The sequence below is a fragment of the Phoca vitulina genome, unplaced genomic scaffold (assembly GCF_004348235.1).
Source record: "Phoca vitulina isolate PV1807 unplaced genomic scaffold, GSC_HSeal_1.0 scaffold7, whole genome shotgun sequence".
Classification (NCBI taxonomy): domain Eukaryota; kingdom Metazoa; phylum Chordata; class Mammalia; order Carnivora; family Phocidae; genus Phoca; species Phoca vitulina.
Genome location: NW_022589710.1, coordinates 70,569,542 through 70,587,526, shown reverse-complemented (window position 1 = coordinate 70,587,526; position 17,985 = coordinate 70,569,542). Strand labels below are relative to the sequence as shown.

The window sequence follows — 17,985 nt, the reverse complement described above, 5'->3', positions numbered from 1 at the left end:
GGGGGGCCCCCAGGCCTGGCAGTGGGGGAGGGGGTGGGGGGGCCCCCAGGCCTGGCAGTGGGGGAGGGGGTGGGGGGGCCCCCAGGCCTGGCAGTGGGGGAGGGGGTGGGGGGGCCAGGGCCCCCAGGCTTGGCAGTGGGGGAGGTAGGGGTGGGGCAGGAGGCCCTGCAGGGGAGCTGGGGAGTGGGGGTGCAGGTGGGACTTGGGTGGGCGCCCGCTGCTGTGGGGCGACCATGCTGCTCAAGCCCTGGACGTCGACGGCGTGCAGGCTGGTGAGGTCGGCCTCGGGCTGGCGGCCCTCCACACCCGCCTTCGGGGCACCACTGTTTTGGGGCACGCTGCCCTTCTGACTCTGGCCTAGGTCGGCCTGGACACTCTTGTGGGCCTTGTTCAGGGAACTTGGGCGTGGCCGCCCTTTGACGGACAGGAGCCGCTCCACCATCTCTTCTAGGGTGCATTCTTGGACTGTGGAGGGGTTGTCCAGGGTCAGGGCAGGTGCCAGAGGAGGTGGGTGGTGGGCGGCGGGCAAGGCATGGCCACTGCCCTCAGGCAGAGGGTGGGTGAGGGGCCAAGGACGGAACCCTCCCATAACGGTCTAAGACCCCACTGTCTGCCCGCTGGGTTGGGGTCAGGGAGGGCGCTGTGGGCAGGACGCCCCCATCTGCCCCACCTGCTCACCGTCACTGGCCAGGAGCACAGCCCGGTTCACCAGGTTCTCCAGAGCCTCCCAGAGCAGCTGGCTGGAGGGGAGGGTGGGCTCCAGGTAGAGGAGGCCCTGCAGCATGGACAGCAGCTGGGCAGAGGCTGGGGAGCAGCTCACCTGGGTGGGGAGGAAAAGGATGCGTGGGCAGCCGTGCCCTTCCCGGGGCAGGCTGATAACGGCAGGCTTCAGACTGCCAGGAACGTCCACCCCGTCACCGCTCTGGATGAGCCGGAGCTGGGGTTCCCTGACTGCTGCAGCGGTGATATTTGGGGTTGGAGCCCTCTCCATGCTGGGGACTGCCCTGGGCATGGTGGGAGGTCTCATGGCATCCCCGGTCTCCACCCGCCTGAAGCCGGTAGTGCCCCCTGCCTGACTGAGACCACCCCAAATGTGTCCAGATGTTTCTGGATGCCCCCTGGCGACACTCGTCCCCTGGCTGAGAGCCGTGGGTTCAGCGAAGGACAGGAGGTCCCGGCCAGGGAGGGCCTGAGCTGGACCAGAACGCAGCCTCCTGGCCTCCTGCTGGTCCGGAAGCCCCTTGGGCCATTCGAGGCAGCCCACCTGCGGGGGCCCAGGACAGCTCAGCTACCTCTGGGCAGCCCTGGTCTTTGGGACGCTGTCCTCCCGGGTCCCGTGGCCTTGGCTCGGTGCCTGTGACAGCGAAGACTGCCCCCAGGCTGCCCGCTCCAGCTCCGGGCTCCTCCTGTCTCCAGCCCCCTGATCCCTTGCTGCTCCCCGATGTGGCTCCAGATCTGGCCCCACTGCTCTGGTCGGGTGGGGTCTCTGGGTCAGGGAAGGCAGCCGAGTCTGAGCCCCGGAGCCCCGCCTCTGGAGACAGGCCCCGGCCAGCTTGCCCCGGCCCAGCTCACCTTGTGGAACACAGAAGCAAAGACCTCCTGGTGGCTGTTCATGTTGATGCCCCCACAGACACGCAGCAGCTCCTCCTCGTCCTCAGCCTTGGCCTCCGCGAAGGCCTCCAGCTGGATCAGCAGGTCAGCATCCTCCAGGTCCCTGGGGCGAGAGGGCCGGGCGGGCTGAGGCTGCTGCCCGCCCCCCCGCCTCCCCCCCGACCCTGGACAGACGCACAGACCTCTCTGAGCGGGGCACGTGGCCCTGTGGCTGGGACAGGTGGCCCCACCCAGGAGAGTGGTCCTGATGGGGCCTGGGAGGGGCGTTCTCAGCTGCGGGGGTTCCCAGAACCCAAATAAGTTTGAATTTCAGGAAAACAGCGAGTGGTATTTAGTATGAGTATATCCTATGCGACATCTGGGATATGCTTATGCTAGAACGCCTTGTTGTCGGTCTACACTCCTACTTGACGGGGTGTCCTGCATTGTGTCTGGCAACCCCCAAGCCCCTGGGCCGAGAGGTTCCGCAGGGTGGCCCGTCAGGCAGTGTGAGCGACGGCAGACTGCACTGTCACTGGGACCTGGGTCCAGCGGGGCAGGCCCACCGGGGCTACTCCTGGAAGCCCCCTCTGCCCATCTGGAGGTGCCGTGTGGGACCCAAGGAAAGGGCGAGCCTGGCTTTGGAGAACAGTGGTGGGGACTCACCGTAGCCGTGTCAGGATGTCCAGCAGCTGCAACCCTGGGAAGGGACCGTGGGGTCAGCGGGCCTCAGAGGCTGCTCTGGTCAGCCCCCTGCCCCGGGTTGCTTGCGTCTTCTGAGGCCTTCCCCTCTGCGCTCTCCTTGGGCTCATTCCCACCACCCAGAACACCCAGCCCATGGGTGGGAGGGGGACCCTGCCATTCCTACAGGTACCCAGAACGCTCTGGAGGGCAACACGGTCGTCCCCGCTAAACGGTCACTGCCACCCTGGCGGACTGGAACGGGGGGGTCAGCCTCACATTGAGAGCCATGCAGGACTCATGTCCGGGGCCCCAGGGGAGCGGGGGGGTGCAGCTCCTGCAGGGGGCACGGGGCGGGCCACAGGCGCTTACCGATGAACTCCCCGCGCAGCTGGGTGCGGGTGCGGAGGTCCTCGGGGCCCAGGATGATGGCGTTGATCACACTGAGCAGGGTGACGACATAGGGCACGTTGTCGCTGTCGGAGAGCTCAGTCATGATGACACTGAAGCGGTACTGCTGGTTGCACACCGTCTGCAGGGCGGGCGAGGGTCGGGTCAGCACGTGCCCTGGCCCCGCGTGCACCCCGGCGCCCCGCGGCTCACCTTGTAGTGGTCCAGGGCATCCAGGGTCAGCATGTGGCCCTCGGGGGAGTAGATGCACAAGGCGGCCAGCAGCTCGAACACCTGCTTCTTGACCATCACGTTGGACGTGTCCAGAGCTGCCGAGGGCCAGGGAGGCTCAGTGGGTCCCCCCGCATCGATCCCAGGCCTGGGCTCCTCCTCCTCCCGGCGGCCCTTCCCCACCCGTCTGACCGCCCGACGGAACCCCCACTGCAGCGGGACAAGCAGGGCCCACAGGTGGACACCAGGGGGCGCTCTGCACCGGCGCCCAGGCCCCTGCAGGACCGGTCCGCTCGGGCGGGGCCGTAGTTCCGAGAGCGGCCCCTGCTGGCCCACACTGGCACAGCTCCCGGGCTGAGCCCAGGTTTTCACCAAACAGCCTTCGGTGCCTCCTCGTCGCCCGACCCCCGCCTCCCACTTCATCCCCCGGGCTGGGGAAGCGCTGCGGGTGCCCCTCGGCCGGCCTTGCTGAGAGGCTACAAGGGACTCCACGCAGCGCACAAGCCCGGGCTGCGTAGGACGGGCCTGAGTAGCCGCTGGCTTGCTCAGCCACACAGGCACTCGCCCACCCCCACCGGCCGACCCTCCGTCACCGCCCCCTCCCGCAGCTCCGAGCATCTGCCGAAGGGCAGCACAGCCTGACAGGCGAGGGACACACAGTGACCCCTGTTCACTAAGGGCCACCTGAGGTCACTCCCAAAGGTAGGAGACTGACGCTGGGTGCAGCCTGGGGAGACTTCCTGGAGGAGGTGACCGTGAGGGAGAACTGAAGGAGTCAGCAGGTGCACAAAGGCACAGCGCAGCCTGAGCAGGAGGTGGGAGCAGGGCACCGAGCGGGCAGGGTAGGGGTGTGGGGAAAGGTGGTCTTAAGAAGATGCCACCAGCTTCAGGTGCTGGCCAGAACCGAAGGGCTGTGGCCCTGCGGAGGTCAAGGGCTTGGAGCCAGGCGGAAGGTAAGTGGGGCTACTAGGGTGGACTTGCGTTTTGGGCCCGGGTGAGTCTGGCTGCCAGGGCACGGACCAGGGTGGCAGGTGGGAGGGAGGGGCGCTGTAGGCCAGAGACGGGGAAGGGGGCGGGCATGAACAAGCACAGGGCTGGACAGAAAGGCCAGGCAAAGTCACAGAACGGAGGGGACAACTAGGTGCAGTGGCTGGGGGACCATGGCTCTGAGCTGACCTGGAGGGCTCAGACTTGGGGCGAACGGGAACCTGGTTCTTCCTCCAGGAAGCCCTCCCTGCTGCCCCGCGGAGTTCTCTCCTGCGACCCCAGCCCTCCCGCTGCCCTCCGAGGCCCAGAGCCTCCATACTGAGTCGTGAAGGGGTGTGTGTGCCAGGCTGCCCGCCCACCGCCCAGCAGCGGGCCGCGGCTCACCCAGGGAGAGCTGGTGCACGTAGGCCTGGTTGCTCAGGATGTACTCGATGCCCTGCTGCGAGTTCATGACGGCGCGCACGCAGCTGATGCACGTGAGCTGCAGCAGGGCGTCAGCGATGCGGGCCACCCCGCGGCCGGACAGGCGCGCCAGGGCCTCGAGCAGCAGGTCCAGGCCGCTCTGCTCCAGGAACTGCACCATCCAGCCGCCGTCGCTGCTCTCCAGGCGCTTGCGCAGGCCCGAGTAGTTGACCACGGAGGGCATCTGCAGCAGCCGGATGCACAGCTCGGGCTCCGCGCTCTCCAGGTTGGCCTCCGTGGGGTCCGAGTCCTGCGGCCCCAGCTTCTCCTTCAGCGTGGCCCACTTGCGCTGTGCACCCTCCTTCACCGACATCTTGCCGACCTGCGGGGCCAGGGGGAGTCGGGTGTGAGCCCCCGGCCCGTGGGGGGAGGCAGTGTCCTCTGCCTCGGTGTCTCCCTCCGCCTGCCAGACGGGCCTGCCCGGGGGACACTGTGCCCTCGTCCCGCCGTCAGGGCCGCCGCCGTCCCGGGCTTGTCCTCGTGCGCACCCCTGACGAGCCGCGCATCGGCCGAGTGGGCAGCAGCACCGCCTCCCTGTCCACCCGAGGACCTCAAGGCAGCTACACTGGCAGGAACACCACTGATCCAGTAGTGACGATGCAACAAAAGTGGCGTCTCTGGGGCTCCCTTATCTTGTCCCAGAGCACTTCCCCTGCCCCGGGGACGGGGTCAGATAGGGGCAACCGGGAGGGGCCGTTCCAGACCCTGGGCACTTGGGGGCTGCCCACGGCATCAGGCGTGTGGCTGGGGAAGGGGCCGACTTGAGGGTCATGCCCGGAGCTCCCCCCCATCACGAGCAAGGCCAGGGCCCCGTGGGGAAGTAGCCCTGCCTCTGAGGCCCTCAGTTCGTCCATCTGTGTGGGCAGAGGACCGGATGTCCCCTGAGGTCCTTGGCATGTGGAGCTCTACTCGATGCAGCCTCAACAGGTGTGAGCCCCCCACCCAGCATGCCCCCCAACCCCGCCTTCCCCCAAGAGGACAGGCCGGCCGTGACTGTGCCTTTGCCAAACCCACTAAGCCCCCCTCCTCGGGGCCCTCGACGGTGACGCTGTCCTCAGCCAGAGCCTCTGGGGACTGGCCTCAAAGGTCAGGGGCAGCCCAGGCTCTCCTGCGACCATGTATGGCTCGGGTCTTGTATTTAGTGCGTGAGAAGGACAGCACGGAGCTGCTGAGAGGGCGCCCGAGAAGCAGAGCACAGCAGGACCACCGAGCCTCATGCCCAGGGCCTGGCCCCGCCACTGCCCCCCCCCAGGTCCCCAGCCGCCCCACGTTACAGGAGAGGAAAGGAGGGTGGTACCTAGAGAAGCCAGGTCACGTGCCCAGCCCCCAGAATTGGAAAGGGCAGAACTGAGTGAGCCTGGACCCCAGGCAGAGGGTGGCCGGAGAGAGGCTGGCCATCCAGCCTAGCCTCCCTCTCAGGGCTGCCGGACCCGGTACGTTAGGGGGGGACTCCAGGGGCCATCTGAGGTCCTACAGGAGATAGAGGTGGAGTGGGGACAGGAGCCCAGGTGCCTGTCCCTGGCCTGGCTCACGGCTGGCACTCCTGGAGGCCCCACTCCCCCTCTGCCTTGGTGAGTGTCTTGGGTGTCCTCCTTTGTGCTCCCCGAGTTCCCCCCACCCCAGGCATGGGATGGCCTGGCATTCCAGCAGCCCCTCCTCTGTTTGCAGTGGGTCCACACCAGGAGTCCAGCCCCCCGCCAGCCCCTCATCCTCCTGCCTGGCTGAGTGCCAGGCAGGCTCGTGGGGGTGCCCCAGGGAGGTGGTCTCGTTGAGGGGAAGAGAGGCTCTGGCCTGCGTGCGCACCGGCTCTGGGCCCACCAGGCCACTCGTCCTGCGTGAGCCACCCTGTCCTCACCCGAACCTCTGGCATCTGCCCACTGGGAGCATCCAGAGAGGCAGGGGGTATGGGCATCCCTGCAGAGGCGTCAGGGTGTCCGTCAGCCCTCCCTGTGACGGCACGGTTTCACCACCCGCCCCCCTCCCCCACCGTCCACTCACCCAGATGCGCAAGACCTTCCGGCTGCCTCTGCCCACCCATTCCAGGCCCTGCCTCAGGCTGCCCCTCGCGCTCTCCTGGCTTCTCATCACTGCTGCCCACTGAGCTGCCCGGCCTCCAGCTGTGGCTCTTGTCCCTCCTGGGCAGCCTCCCGGGGCCAGGGGAGGGGGCTGCTCCCGGCACCATGAAGAGCACAGCAAGCGGTCTTCGCACACACTGCCGCCCACCTCGGGTGCTGCCGCTTAAAGGCGCAGCCAGGACTGACCCTCCCTTCCCCGCCCCACCCCCGCCCCACTGGCCCAAGTCCCTGTTTCCTTGGCACACGCTGAGTGCTGGAGCATGAACTCTCCCAGGCCAGGCCTCCAGCATCCTAAGGGTCTTCTCTAGCCAAGAGCCCCAGGGGTCCCTAGATGCAGAAAACAACCTCTCCCAGACAGCCTGCATAGCCCAGAGCGCCCCACCTGGCACTGCCTAGGCCTCCCTGTGCACCCCCAGCTCCTGGGGCCACCAGCTCACTACCCCAGGAGACCCCACCTGCAGGGGCCCCCTTGCAGGAGGTGATCAGCCCTGTCTACCTGCCTGCCCACGAAGGATCCTAAGCTGTGTGCCCTGGAGCTGAGTTTCACAAGCTGGTCATGCCCCTCCACGCGTGCATTATACACGCACACAGAACGGTGCGCGCTCCATGCACGCACGATACACGCGCACAGAAGAGGACACGCACACAGTAAACAGCATGTCACATGTCCATATGTACTCGAATGCCTCACATACAGGCACGTGATATCGCACACCTGGCAACAATCAGACAGGATGTATAGACGCGCTCCACATGCACACCGTACACACGCATAGAACACCGTGCGTCCACAGGAACCACGACCGCGTATACATATAACCAAACTGTAAAGCGATCCCGCTCTCCTGCCCGCCTGGAGTCTCAGCCAATTTCAGGGGGTGGTGACCCAGTCCCTGCCAGGAGCAGCTCCCGAGACACAGCCTGTCCCTGTGCGGGGGCTGGTTGACCGTTTCTGCCGGGAGCCCCGGAGGGAAGCAGGCGTTTGCTGCAGTCAGGAGAACGGTGGGGAGCAAGCCTTCCTGGCAAGAGCCGGGACCCGCGTGGGAGGCGGCGTGCTGGAAGGCGGGAGCCAGGCTCCTGGGCTTACTGGCTGCGTGCTCCTGGGGACGGGACTCTGCCCTCTGCTCCCGGTCTGTCAACTGACAGGTGCGGTGGGCTTCCCAGTGGATACACTGGACCCGGCGGGCACCGAGTGAGCGCTCCCGGCTGTTGTCATACCGTCCACGGGCCGCCCGGCCCCGCCCAACCCGTGGGCCGAGTGTCCCGCTGCAAGCCAGCCTGGCGCCTAGACAGGGCGGGGTCGCAGGGTCCCTCCCAGACTCCGCCTAGTCAGGGTGGGGCGGGGCCACACGCTCAGGAATGTGATCTCCGGGCCCCCGCACCGCACATGGGGGTGGGGCCAGCCTGCCGGGGGCGGGGCCAGCGCAGGAATTTGCATCTGCAGAGCCTTTTTCTGCGGCAGGCACCACCCACTGAAGGGCACGACCGTCTCCCAGGGTCCAAGTACCTGGCGGCTCAGGCCCTACCCAGTCCCTCGGGCAGCTGAAAGGTGGGAGAGCTTCAGCACCCCCCAAGTGCCCCGCAGGCAGTCCGTCCTTCGCCCTGCACCAGGGGAACTCTGGTGAACAGGGGCCTTTTGCAGAGGAAGACACTGGGGCTCTGACATGAGTGGCACGTTCCCCAATGCTTCTTCAGCGCTCAATTTTGTCCTACCAATAAAGTGGGGTTCCCGCTGGGGCGGGGTCACGCCTCCCCCCTCAGCTGGGTCAGTCCACTGACCGGGTGCGCTGCTCACCTGAGCTCACCCAGCCCACGCCGGGGCTGCCCTGAGGACCCGGAGGAGACGCGGACACCCATCTGCCTTTCTGCCCACGCCCTGCCAGCCCCGCACAGCAGTACCGGCACCTCCATCCGGGCACCCACATGCCAGGCAGCTGTGCGGACTCATGGGAAGGCACCGCCCCTGCCTGGCAGGCGTCTGTCAAGCAGAGTGTGTTCCTGGGGGGGGACAGGGGGCAGGATCGAAGCTGCCCCCCCCACCCCCCGACCTCAGAGTCCAGCCCCTGCCATGCAGATGGAGAAACTGAGCCAGAGAGGGAGGGCCTCCTGAGGCGGGCACTGGGCACCAAGCTGGGTCCTGGGCATGGCTGCTGGGAGGCCCCCGCATGGGCCCCCTGGGGTCTGAACAGTGTGGTGGGGTGGGGAAGCCCAGAGAAATGCCAGCGCTCAGCACCCTTGAGGAGCGGGTTTGGCCTTCTGTTCCTAGATCACTGCGACGGCTGGGGGAGGGGCTGGGGGGCCCAGGGGTGGGAGTGAGGGGGAGGGGAGGCACCGGCTGGGGACAGGGGCACCCGGGAGAGGGGCTGGCTGCTGTGGGGAGGCAGCCTCAGGGCAGCCCTGCCAGCGTCAGCACAGGGGCTGGGTGTTTCTGGGCCCAGAGCCAGTGAGGGCGCGGGGGCGGGGTGCAAAGAGTGAGCTTGTCTTCCTTGGGGAAGGCGGGTACAATGGCAGGAGCGGGGTTCCGGAACTGGGAGGCAGGGGCTGCCACACTGTATTTTTAGCTCCAAATTTTTCCACTGCCTGGCAACCCTTGTATTGTGTTTCCAGCAGCAATTCCCTGGAGCTCAGGGGCAGTAGGGACCCTGCGGGATTGGGGGATGCCCCTGGAGCTGATTCCTACTCAGATGCCCCATGTCCCTTCCTCCCATCACCTGGGCTCCTTTCAAGCCTCCAGTGCACGCACCACCTTCCCCACCAGGCCGGAAGCCCTCAAAGGACTAGCGTGGGTCACCCACCAGGGGCTCATCCCAGGCCGGAGGCCATGCACAGTGGGCCTTGGGGAAGGAGGAACAACCGAGTGCCTACCCACCGCCCTCCCATCCCCAGGCACAGAGTGCGGACGCCTTGGCCAAGGGGTGGTGTCCTCACGGGCCCCTGGCCGGTCTCACGTGCAAGCAGCGCTCCAGCCCCCTGCTGCCTGCAGTCCCAGGATGGAGTGCAGGGCCTGTGCTTCCCAAGCCCTCCCCTGAACGCCACCCCCCAATCCCGCCGTGTGTGAGGGGGCCTGCCGGGCCACTGCGCATCCAGCAACAAGACAGGAGGGGCCGCTTGGGGGTGGGTGGGCACCAAGACCTCCACAGCGGTGCTGAATTAAAAACAGAGACAGGAAGTAGGACACCAAGTCGTACTGTGTAGGATTTCAGCCATCAAACGTGTCCCACCAGACACATGCCTGAATGCTAACAGAAGTTGCTTCTGGGGTGCATGTGGTCATTTTCATAATTAGAAAGAGAGAAAGAGCACAGTGACAGAAAAGGCCCACAATCTCTGAGGGGAACTGGGCTCAGAGGGGTCCGCCCCCAGCGCAGGCCGCCAGGGACGCAGGGCAGAGCTGGCAGCTGGTCTCCCCTGTGGCACCACAGGGTGGAGGGGGACCGAGGGGGCTGGGCTGGGCAGGCTGGCGCTGAGAGCCCGGCGACACCGCTGGTCAGGGAGGCCAGGCCTGGGGTCTGGGGGCAGGTGGGACTGGTATCAGACACGCGGTGCCCAAGCCTGGCCTGTTTGCCTCCTCCACCCTCCTGGGTTAGGAGAGAAGTGGGTGGCAGCCACAGAAAGCCACAGAGAGGGCTGCCCTGGTGTAGAGGATGGACTTGGACAAACAGGAAACGCCTGCTAGAGGGTGGTGCATGGCTCTGGAGCCCCTCGCTCATGGGAGGAGGGTGCTTGCAGTGCAGCCCTGGGCCCGGCACTGTGTGTGTGCATTTCTGGGGAAGGGCTGGGGGTGGCCTGGGATCCCACCTCCCCCAGTGGGTGGCTTGCTCTTAGGGGAGGGCAGGAAGGGCAGAGGCACCCACGCCAGGAAGCTGAGCTTTCGCTTCCACCTGCACTGCGGGCTCACAGGGACTGGGTCTGCCCTGGCGTCTCGCTGCCGCCAGCTCTCCACCTCCCCAGCTGTGCGTAAAAGCAAGGCCGGAGGGGGGGGGGGGGGAGGGCCTGGCCGCCTCCGACTTGCTCAGGTTTCAGGTCCAGAGTCTGGCGGCCTGAGGCGGGGAGGGGCTGCCGGCCTGCCCCAGCACAGGAGAGCGGCACGGGGTGGCCAGTTCCGTCTGTGACTGCTTGAGGGGAGTGAGGGGTACAGACCTGTGGTTGGGTGTGAGGGACTGCGAGGAGCTGGCTGGCCCCCATGTGGCAGGGCGGCATTTGAATCTGGGGCCGCTCTACCGCCGGCCGCACCTTCTACCCGCAGGGCCTCCCCTGGGCCCCACCGGGACCTCAGGCTGGCACCAGAATCCCTCCTTCCTGGGTTCTGCCCCCCAAGATCAGATGCAGCTCAGAGATGCCTCCTCCAGGAGGTCCCATGTCCCTCCCTGTCTCCCTGCTGCCCTCGGGAAAGGCCTCTCCCGGGCTGGGAGGACCCTCAACGCCCTGATGTGTGTGCCTGTCTCAGGCCTCAGGCTGTTGGGGTGCAGCTGAAGACTGCCCACTGCCTGTCCTGGCAGTCCCAGCCCCTGGCCCTGTCCCACGTGCCAGCCTCCAGCCCAGGAGCAGGGAGAACAAAGCAGTGGATTGAAGGGGGGGAGGGGCCGCCTGGCACTGCCAGGGGCTGTGGCTAGGGCCCTGGGGGCAGAGGACAGCTCAGCTCTGGGTGAGATCAGGCTCTGCCACGGCCTGGCTGTGTCCCTTGGACAACCCACAGGACTTGCCAGGGCCCTGGTTGCAGTCCTCCGATGGGGACGAGCATGTCAATGCCCACCCCCGAGCCCGCCGATAGATCCACAGGACGCCATCTGTAAACCGGGCCCTGGAAATGCCCAAGTTCCCACCCATCCACTGTGTCCACTGCCGCCTCCTCCTCCTCAGCCAGGCTGCCAGGGGCCAACATCGAGCTGGGATGCAGCCCCCACTCGGTCCCTGGACCCCCAGGCTCGGCGGGTGAGCAAGACACTCAGTGTCCAGCACGAGACACCCCGAGGCATTCCCTGCCAGTTGCCTAGGGCCAGGCCCATCGAGGATTTGGTCTTCTCATCCTAAAATGGCCAGGATGTTCTCCAGGGATGCTGGGTTGGCTGAGTCAGTCCCACCTGCTGGCCTGGCCTGCACGGTCCCTCCTGGGCTGTGCCCCCCACCTCCTCTGTCCCCACCTCCATGCAGCCCGGAAGCACCAGGCAGGGCCGTAGGTGCCTCCGAACGGGCAGGATCCCATCTGGGCACGTGGGGCTCCTGTTCTCAGACACTCATGTCTACGCACGGGGAAGGCAGAGGCAGGCAGGGAAGGGGGGACAGGGAGCGCCCCCGACCCGGGCCAGCCGGAGAGCAGACGTGGCCTCCCTGCTGTTGTGTGCCAAGCTGTACTTGAGCAGAAATGGGGACCTGGGCATGGGGACACAGACGGGGGGGAAGCAGGCTGCACACTGAGGCCACACTTGGGACCAGGCACAGACGGGGAGACTGAGGCCCTCTGACACAGCTGGCCAGGGCCCATGCTGGCATCCACACTCATGTCCAGCAGCACTCGGCAAGGCCAAGATGGAGCTCAGGAACAGAGAAACCCCTGCCCCACGGGGTGTGTGTGTGTGTGTGTGTGAGTGTGTGTACGGGGCGGGCACTGTGTATGTGAGCGTGTGTGTGAGTGAGCGTGTGTGAGCATGTGTGCGGGCGGGCACTGGCCGGGCATGATGGGTGCTGGGGACAGTGCAGGGAAGCCATCACCCAGGGCTCTGTGTGTGTGCGGAACCGGCCTCCTCCTCTCTGACCCGCTGCGCCCTGGCTTAGCCTCAAGGCCAGGCTTGGAGGTTACGCCTCAGAGCCACCATCTGCTAAATGGGAAGCACAGTCCGCCCCCACCCCCCAAGTGTGTTTCCTGACTGGTCTCCCACCCACGGACGGCTCTACTCTACCCGACGACCCTCAGTGGCCCTGGACACTCACTCCGGCTCGGTGGGGCTCTGCCTTCCCTGTGGGGTCGCCCAGGCCAACCTCATGGGAGCAGGGGGCTCTCGTCCACCTTCCAGCCCCTCTTTTCCTGCCGGGACCCAGCTCACAGGCAGGGGGTGGTGGAGGGTGCTGCAGCAGCACATGGGTGGGAGGGGGCCCTGACCAGGGAAAACTGCAGGGATGAGGTGGGGCTGGGTGGGAGGGGGCCATGAGGGGGGCAGGCAGAAGAAGGCGTCCTGTCCTCAGGTAGCCCCGGGGCAGGGGCCTCTGTGTGGTCTAGCTGTCCCAGCGTCTGTCTGCGTGGGCTGCTCGGAGTCACACAGGGGGGTGCCCCGGTCCCCGCCCTCCCCGGTTGGGAGCCCCAGGGGTGCTGCTTGGCCAGGACAGAGCTCTCTTACTCCCAGAGGGTGGTGCTGGGACGCCACGGGTCTCTGTGGCGGTGACGAGGGACTTGGGGCTAGCCTTGGCCTCCAGGTGCCCCCCGGGGCCAGCCCGTTCTCACCTTGACCCCGGGGAAGCACTTCCTGTGCGCCCGCACTCTAGCCCGCTGAGCACTGAGTGAGCACAGAAGCGGATGCACATAGTAGGGGCTTTATAAATGCGTCCTGCCACAATGGCACCACTGATTCTACAACCCAACAGCCCCGTGCCTCAGTTTCCTCTTCTGTGAAGCAGATGGTAGTCACAGTACCCATGCCCCACTGGGTCGGCGCGAGGGTCGGAGGCCGTGGGGCGGAACGTGGCAGGCTGGCTCATTCCGCACACAGACCCTGCTCAGGGCCCTGGGCAACGCGGCCGCGCACAGGCCAGGCTCCGCTGCGCACGCGGCAGAGCGGGGCGGAGAAGCCCCACACCCAGGCCGTCCCTTCCGTAGTCACACCTGGGGAAGGTGCAGGCCCACCCTGCCCCTCTCTCCCTGCCTGGCTGGGGAGGCGGCTGGCGGTCACCGCCAAAGAGCTTCCCTGCATCCTGGAGATTTCTCTACACGCTGCGCAGACGGGCGGCTGTGTGAACAGACCCCACACCCGCTCAGGACCAGGCTGCCCTGTTTCAGAGGAGGAACGGGCAAGACCCTCCTTCCCAGGGTGAGGCTGGTAGGCAGCCAGGGGTCAGACCCTGCTCTCACACCTCCAGTGATGGGGAGCTCACCCCCTCACATGCACTCCTTCCTTATGGGTTGAAACCAGCCTCCTCATCTTAGGCATCCAGGGTCCCCCAGGCGTGGCGCTGTCTGGGGACAGCCCCGAAGAGACTGGCTCCTGCCTGGCCTCAACCTTCCAATCCTGGCCTGTCTCCTCTAGACCCACTTCTGTCCACTGTCCTGAAATAGAGGTGGACATGCCTTTCCCAATCCACTGTGTCCACCGGGCCTCGAACCATGCAACTACTAGATAGCCGCTGTGTGCAAGCCCAGAGCGGGAAGGAGCCAGGCAGCTGAGTCAGACCCCATCCCTCAGACTGTGGGGGGACTTTGCCTTCCGGTTCCTCTTCTGGGTGCCCTGGAGAACACTCCCTGCCCTGCTCCAGAGCCAGGGCGACCGCATCATGCCCTGCACCCTGCGGCAGCGCCCGACATCTTCCGGCTGCCTTCCATCCCTCCCCAGCCCTCAGGCACCTGCTAACTTTTCCAGCCTGGAAAATCACTGCACTTTGATGAAAGGCGAACAGAGTGTATGTAAGGTTAGGAGCTCCCGGGGCCTGGCATGTAGGGTGTGTGCAATTAGCTCCGACAGCCATCAGCACCTCCACAGAATGGGGGGGCCTCACCTGAGAGTTAACTCTCTGCTGGAAAGCAGTGCAACCTTGACAGACAGATCACCCTGGTCCCCTCCCCAGCAGGGCCCCTCGGATGACCTGTCCGTCAGCCCCCGAGCTCCTCGGGGGAGGCGGAAGGTGGGGCCTAGGCAGCGGTCAGCTGGGGGCTACTGCCCAACTTGGCTTTTTAAATCAGGCGTTGGTGCTGCCCTGGTGAGGGAGTGGGGGCACTGAGTGCGAGGCCCCAGACTCCAGACCTGGCACTGAATGCGGATATTTGATACCCTAGGTCTGCAGCATCCTGTCCCCGAAGGCTCCTGCCCTGGACAGCACCGTGGAGGCATCTGAGGCACTTGCTCTGGGTCTCTTCCTCTCCACTGGGAGCGACAGGGAGGAGGTCCACGCCTGAACCACTGTCCCCATCCTTCAGGGTGCAGATGGGGAAACTGAGGCCCAGAGCAGGCAAGAGTCCTGCCCAGGTCCCACTGCCTGAGGGGGCAGGAGGCGGAGCTGGTGGGAAGGGAAGTTCCCAACAGCAGCTCTCCTGAGGGTGGGCCTCACCCAGGCAGGGTCATGGCCAGCTCCGCCCACATGGACTCCTGTGTGGCCGGCCAGGATGGGGCACAACGGAGGCCAGCCTCCACGCGCCCTGGGGCCCTAGGTTACAGACCCTCAGGAGGCCAGGCACACAGAACCCCCGCCCGAGCTCCCCGGGAGCAGCTGGGGGCTGATGGAGGTGGTGACCCCAGTTCCTTCTTGAGATCATGCTCATTCCTCAGTTCCCTCCTCAGGAAGGAGGTTCAGGGGTGGGGCTGGAGGAGCACAGAACCAGCCTCCCACCCCCAGGCTTACCAGCCCCGAGCAGTGACGGGGGCTCGTGCCCCCAAGGCCTGCCTGTGGGGGTGCCAGGGCCCCGTGTGCGCCCACCCGCGCCCAGGCAGCTGCGGACACAACAGCGCCGGCGGGACCCCAGGCCGGCGCGCGCCTCGCGGGGCTACCCGGGCTGCCGACCCGAAGCTGAAGTTTATTTTCCCAACTGTGGCTGATTCATGGTCAGGATGTGGAGGCCGCGGGGAGGGGAAATTCTGCCCGCAGCGGGCGGGGCGTTGGCCGGGCTCACCCCCGACCCGCGACCGCGGCCAGTGCGTGCGGGCCACGTCTCCGCGCGGGGGTCGGCAGTCCGCGGTGGGCTGCGCCCTGGGGCCAGGGGCTCCTGGGGCGCCGCCCGGGAGCTGGGAGCCCCGAGCCCGCCGCCCTGTGCCGCCACCTGGGGCGCACCCCGCGCTGCCCCAACCCCCCTCCCCGGCCCCAAGAGCTCCCTCGCTCGGACTCAGTTTCCCCTGCGGCTCCTGGCGGGGGGGCGCAGAGGCGCGGACTTACCGGGCGGGGGCGCGGCGGCGCTCGCTCGGGTCGGGCCAGGGGCCGCGGCTGCCGGCCCACCGCGGGCTCCGCACCGCTCGGGCTGGGCTCGGTTTCGGCTGGCTCGGGCTGGGCTCCCGCTGCGCGGGGCGCGCGGAAGAGGAGGTGCCGCCCCGCCCCGCCAGCCCGCGGCCACGTGGGGAGCGGGCGCGGCCCGGGGCGGAGTCGGGGAGGGGTCGCCGGGAGGCCCCGCCCTGCCCGGCCCGGCGGCGGCGGGTGCGCCAGCGGGGGGGCTCTCCGCTCGCGGGGCGGTACCCCCGCGGCCGCCGCCCTCAGAGGTCGCCCCTTCCCCACCCTGCTGGCCTTACTCCTGGCGGGCGGGGGTGGCGGTGGGGGCGGAGCGCACGGAGCGGGGGCCTGGGAAACAACTGGAAGCGGTCCCCCCACCTCAGACCTCACTGCGGGCCGCCTCCCTGGTCGCCCCTGCGCCCCATCTTCTCGCCCCCGACCCCTCCTCCAGGTCCAGCCCCCACTGGCAGCCACAGGGCTCAGGGGCAAAGTCAAAGTCGGGCTGTCGTTCATCTGCCTCTGCCCCCTACCTGGGACCCCGCTCTGGCCAGCTGGATCCCGCGTCTGAGGGTCCCTCCCCTGCGGGCCTCCCAGCAGTCCTCTCAGGGCCCGCCCAGGATGGGGTCTGAGGGGTCTGGGGCAGCCTGGACGGGCTGGGCCTGCAGGCAACAGGCCTGAGGAAGCTGCCCCTGCTTGCCTCCTCCAGGAGTGCTGTGGCCATGTTCTCTGCCACCCCTCTTCTTGCCCTGCCTCATCAATCCCGCCGGACTGCAGGACCTGGTCCGTGACCTCCACATTGCCCAGGGTGGGCCTGCCCATAGCAGGCTCAGGAAGCCTGGCTGACCGGCTAGGGAGAGGCGGCCCCCAGCTCTGGAAGTCCCTTCTGATATCTAACCCTCAGTTGGAGCTCACAGGGAGCAGATTGCCCCAGGCCTCAGGGCCCAGGGGACCATGGGTACATCAGGGGGCAGGTGGAGGCAGGCGGGGCTCTGTCCAGCCCCGGTCTGACAGCGGAGACATAGCCCCTGCCCTGAGGGCCCGGCTCCAGCGCTCAGTGTGTGGGTCTGGCCTGGACATCAACTTCAAGCCTCAGCTTCCCCACCTGTCAAGGAGAATGACAGGAACTTCTCAAGCTTGTAATTAGGGCAAGATGAGAAAATGCGAATAGAGCATCCCTGTCCCTGGGTTTGTCTGACAAACCTTTCCAGAGACCTGTGGAATTCAGACCCTGGGGAGGCCGGCCGGGCGGGTGGGACTGACTGACCACAGAAGGGCATGAGGCAGGGGGCAGTGCGCTGGGTGCAGACGCTTAGGACCAGGTGCTTTCCCAGCCTTGCCCCAGCTTCTGCGCCAGGACCCACCGTGCACCTCTGTCGGGTGGGGGTAGGGCCTGTAAATGCCCACTCCCAGCCTCTGCCCGGCCCAGGAAATCTTGGGTCAGCCCCAGTGCAGGAGTGGCTTCTGGCAACAAGCCAGTGCCGGATGAGGGCCCCTGAGTACCTAGGAGAGCCAGCCAAGAAAGGTGCTTGCCGACTCTTGGACGCCCTCCAACCTGGAGACGCGGAGATGTGAGGGCCATTCCTGGATGGGGACTCAGCAGTTCTTGGAATGTGCGAGTCCTTGCACGGGCGAGCGTGCCCCCGCCTGGAAGGCTGGCCAGCCCTCCCCTACCCTGCTCCCTGGCCCTCTCCTTGACCCTCTGAGCTTCGGGGCCTCCTCCTGGAAGCCTTCCTGCCCTCCCCGGAGCTGGGTTTCAGGCCTCTCCAAGCTCTCCTGGATCCCAGAGCCTGACGCCCAGCGTGGGCAGGACCTGGAGGTGGGGCAGGAGACGCGGGCCGGCTGACTCCCTGCTCTCCTGAGCTGGTGCCTGGCTGCTACCGGCTGTGGTCAGTGGGTGTGTTTGTTGACCTGGTGGATGGAAGAATGCAGTGGAGGAAAGAGTGACCTTCTAGCCTTGAGCCTGGGCTTGGGTGGATGGCCGAGCTGGGAGCTCAGTGTTGAGCAGGGTCTCTGTGCCCCGCAGCCCTGCTCTCACCCCCGGGGCCTGGGGAGCGGGCAGAACCCCGAGCCTCACCCGGAGACTGGGCAGAGGCCTGGCCTGGCTGGGGTCTGCATCCCAGCCAACCGGCCAGCCCTACTGCGGCCCACTCAGCGGTGAGGCCCCCTGCCCCGAAGGAGGAGAGGGAGGCTGCAGGGGGCCGGCACCAGCAGGGTGGGCTCCTGCCCAGGGCTTTCTCCCTTGCGTACCTGCCAGGCGCAGGCGGGCCCCGGGACAGGCGTCCCCAGTCCAAGGCCTCACGGGCAGGCACCGGGGAGAGGCATATCTGTGCGCACCCCGAGGGCAGAGTCAGTTCACTGCAGGCCAACGGGTAACCGCCAGAGCCGGCTGAAGACGGCAGGGAGTGTGTGTCCGTGCGGGTCTGTGTCCATGTGCAGTGGGTGGCCGAGGTCA

The 17,985-nt window shown here is 66.9% G+C and overlaps 1 protein-coding gene across 1 annotated transcript in view; it reads right to left on the bottom strand.

Moving 5' to 3' along the window:
* The window catches only part of INF2 (inverted formin 2), a 17,187-nt gene extending 10,635 nt beyond the window's left edge, over positions 1-6,552 (bottom strand). Inside the window, exons 1-8 of the mRNA XM_032406026.1 lie at positions 6,340-6,552; positions 4,264-4,663; positions 2,875-2,990; positions 2,644-2,803; positions 2,257-2,290; positions 1,573-1,714; positions 679-820; positions 1-465 (exon numbers count right to left, since the gene is read on the bottom strand). Of these exons, the coding sequence (XP_032261917.1) occupies positions 1-465; positions 679-820; positions 1,573-1,714; positions 2,257-2,290; positions 2,644-2,803; positions 2,875-2,990; positions 4,264-4,663; positions 6,340-6,426 (1,546 nt within the window). The 5' untranslated portion in view covers positions 6,427-6,552. The remainder of the gene's footprint in view (positions 466-678; positions 821-1,572; positions 1,715-2,256; positions 2,291-2,643; positions 2,804-2,874; positions 2,991-4,263; positions 4,664-6,339) is intronic.
* Positions 6,553-17,985: the final 11,433 nt, after the last annotated feature.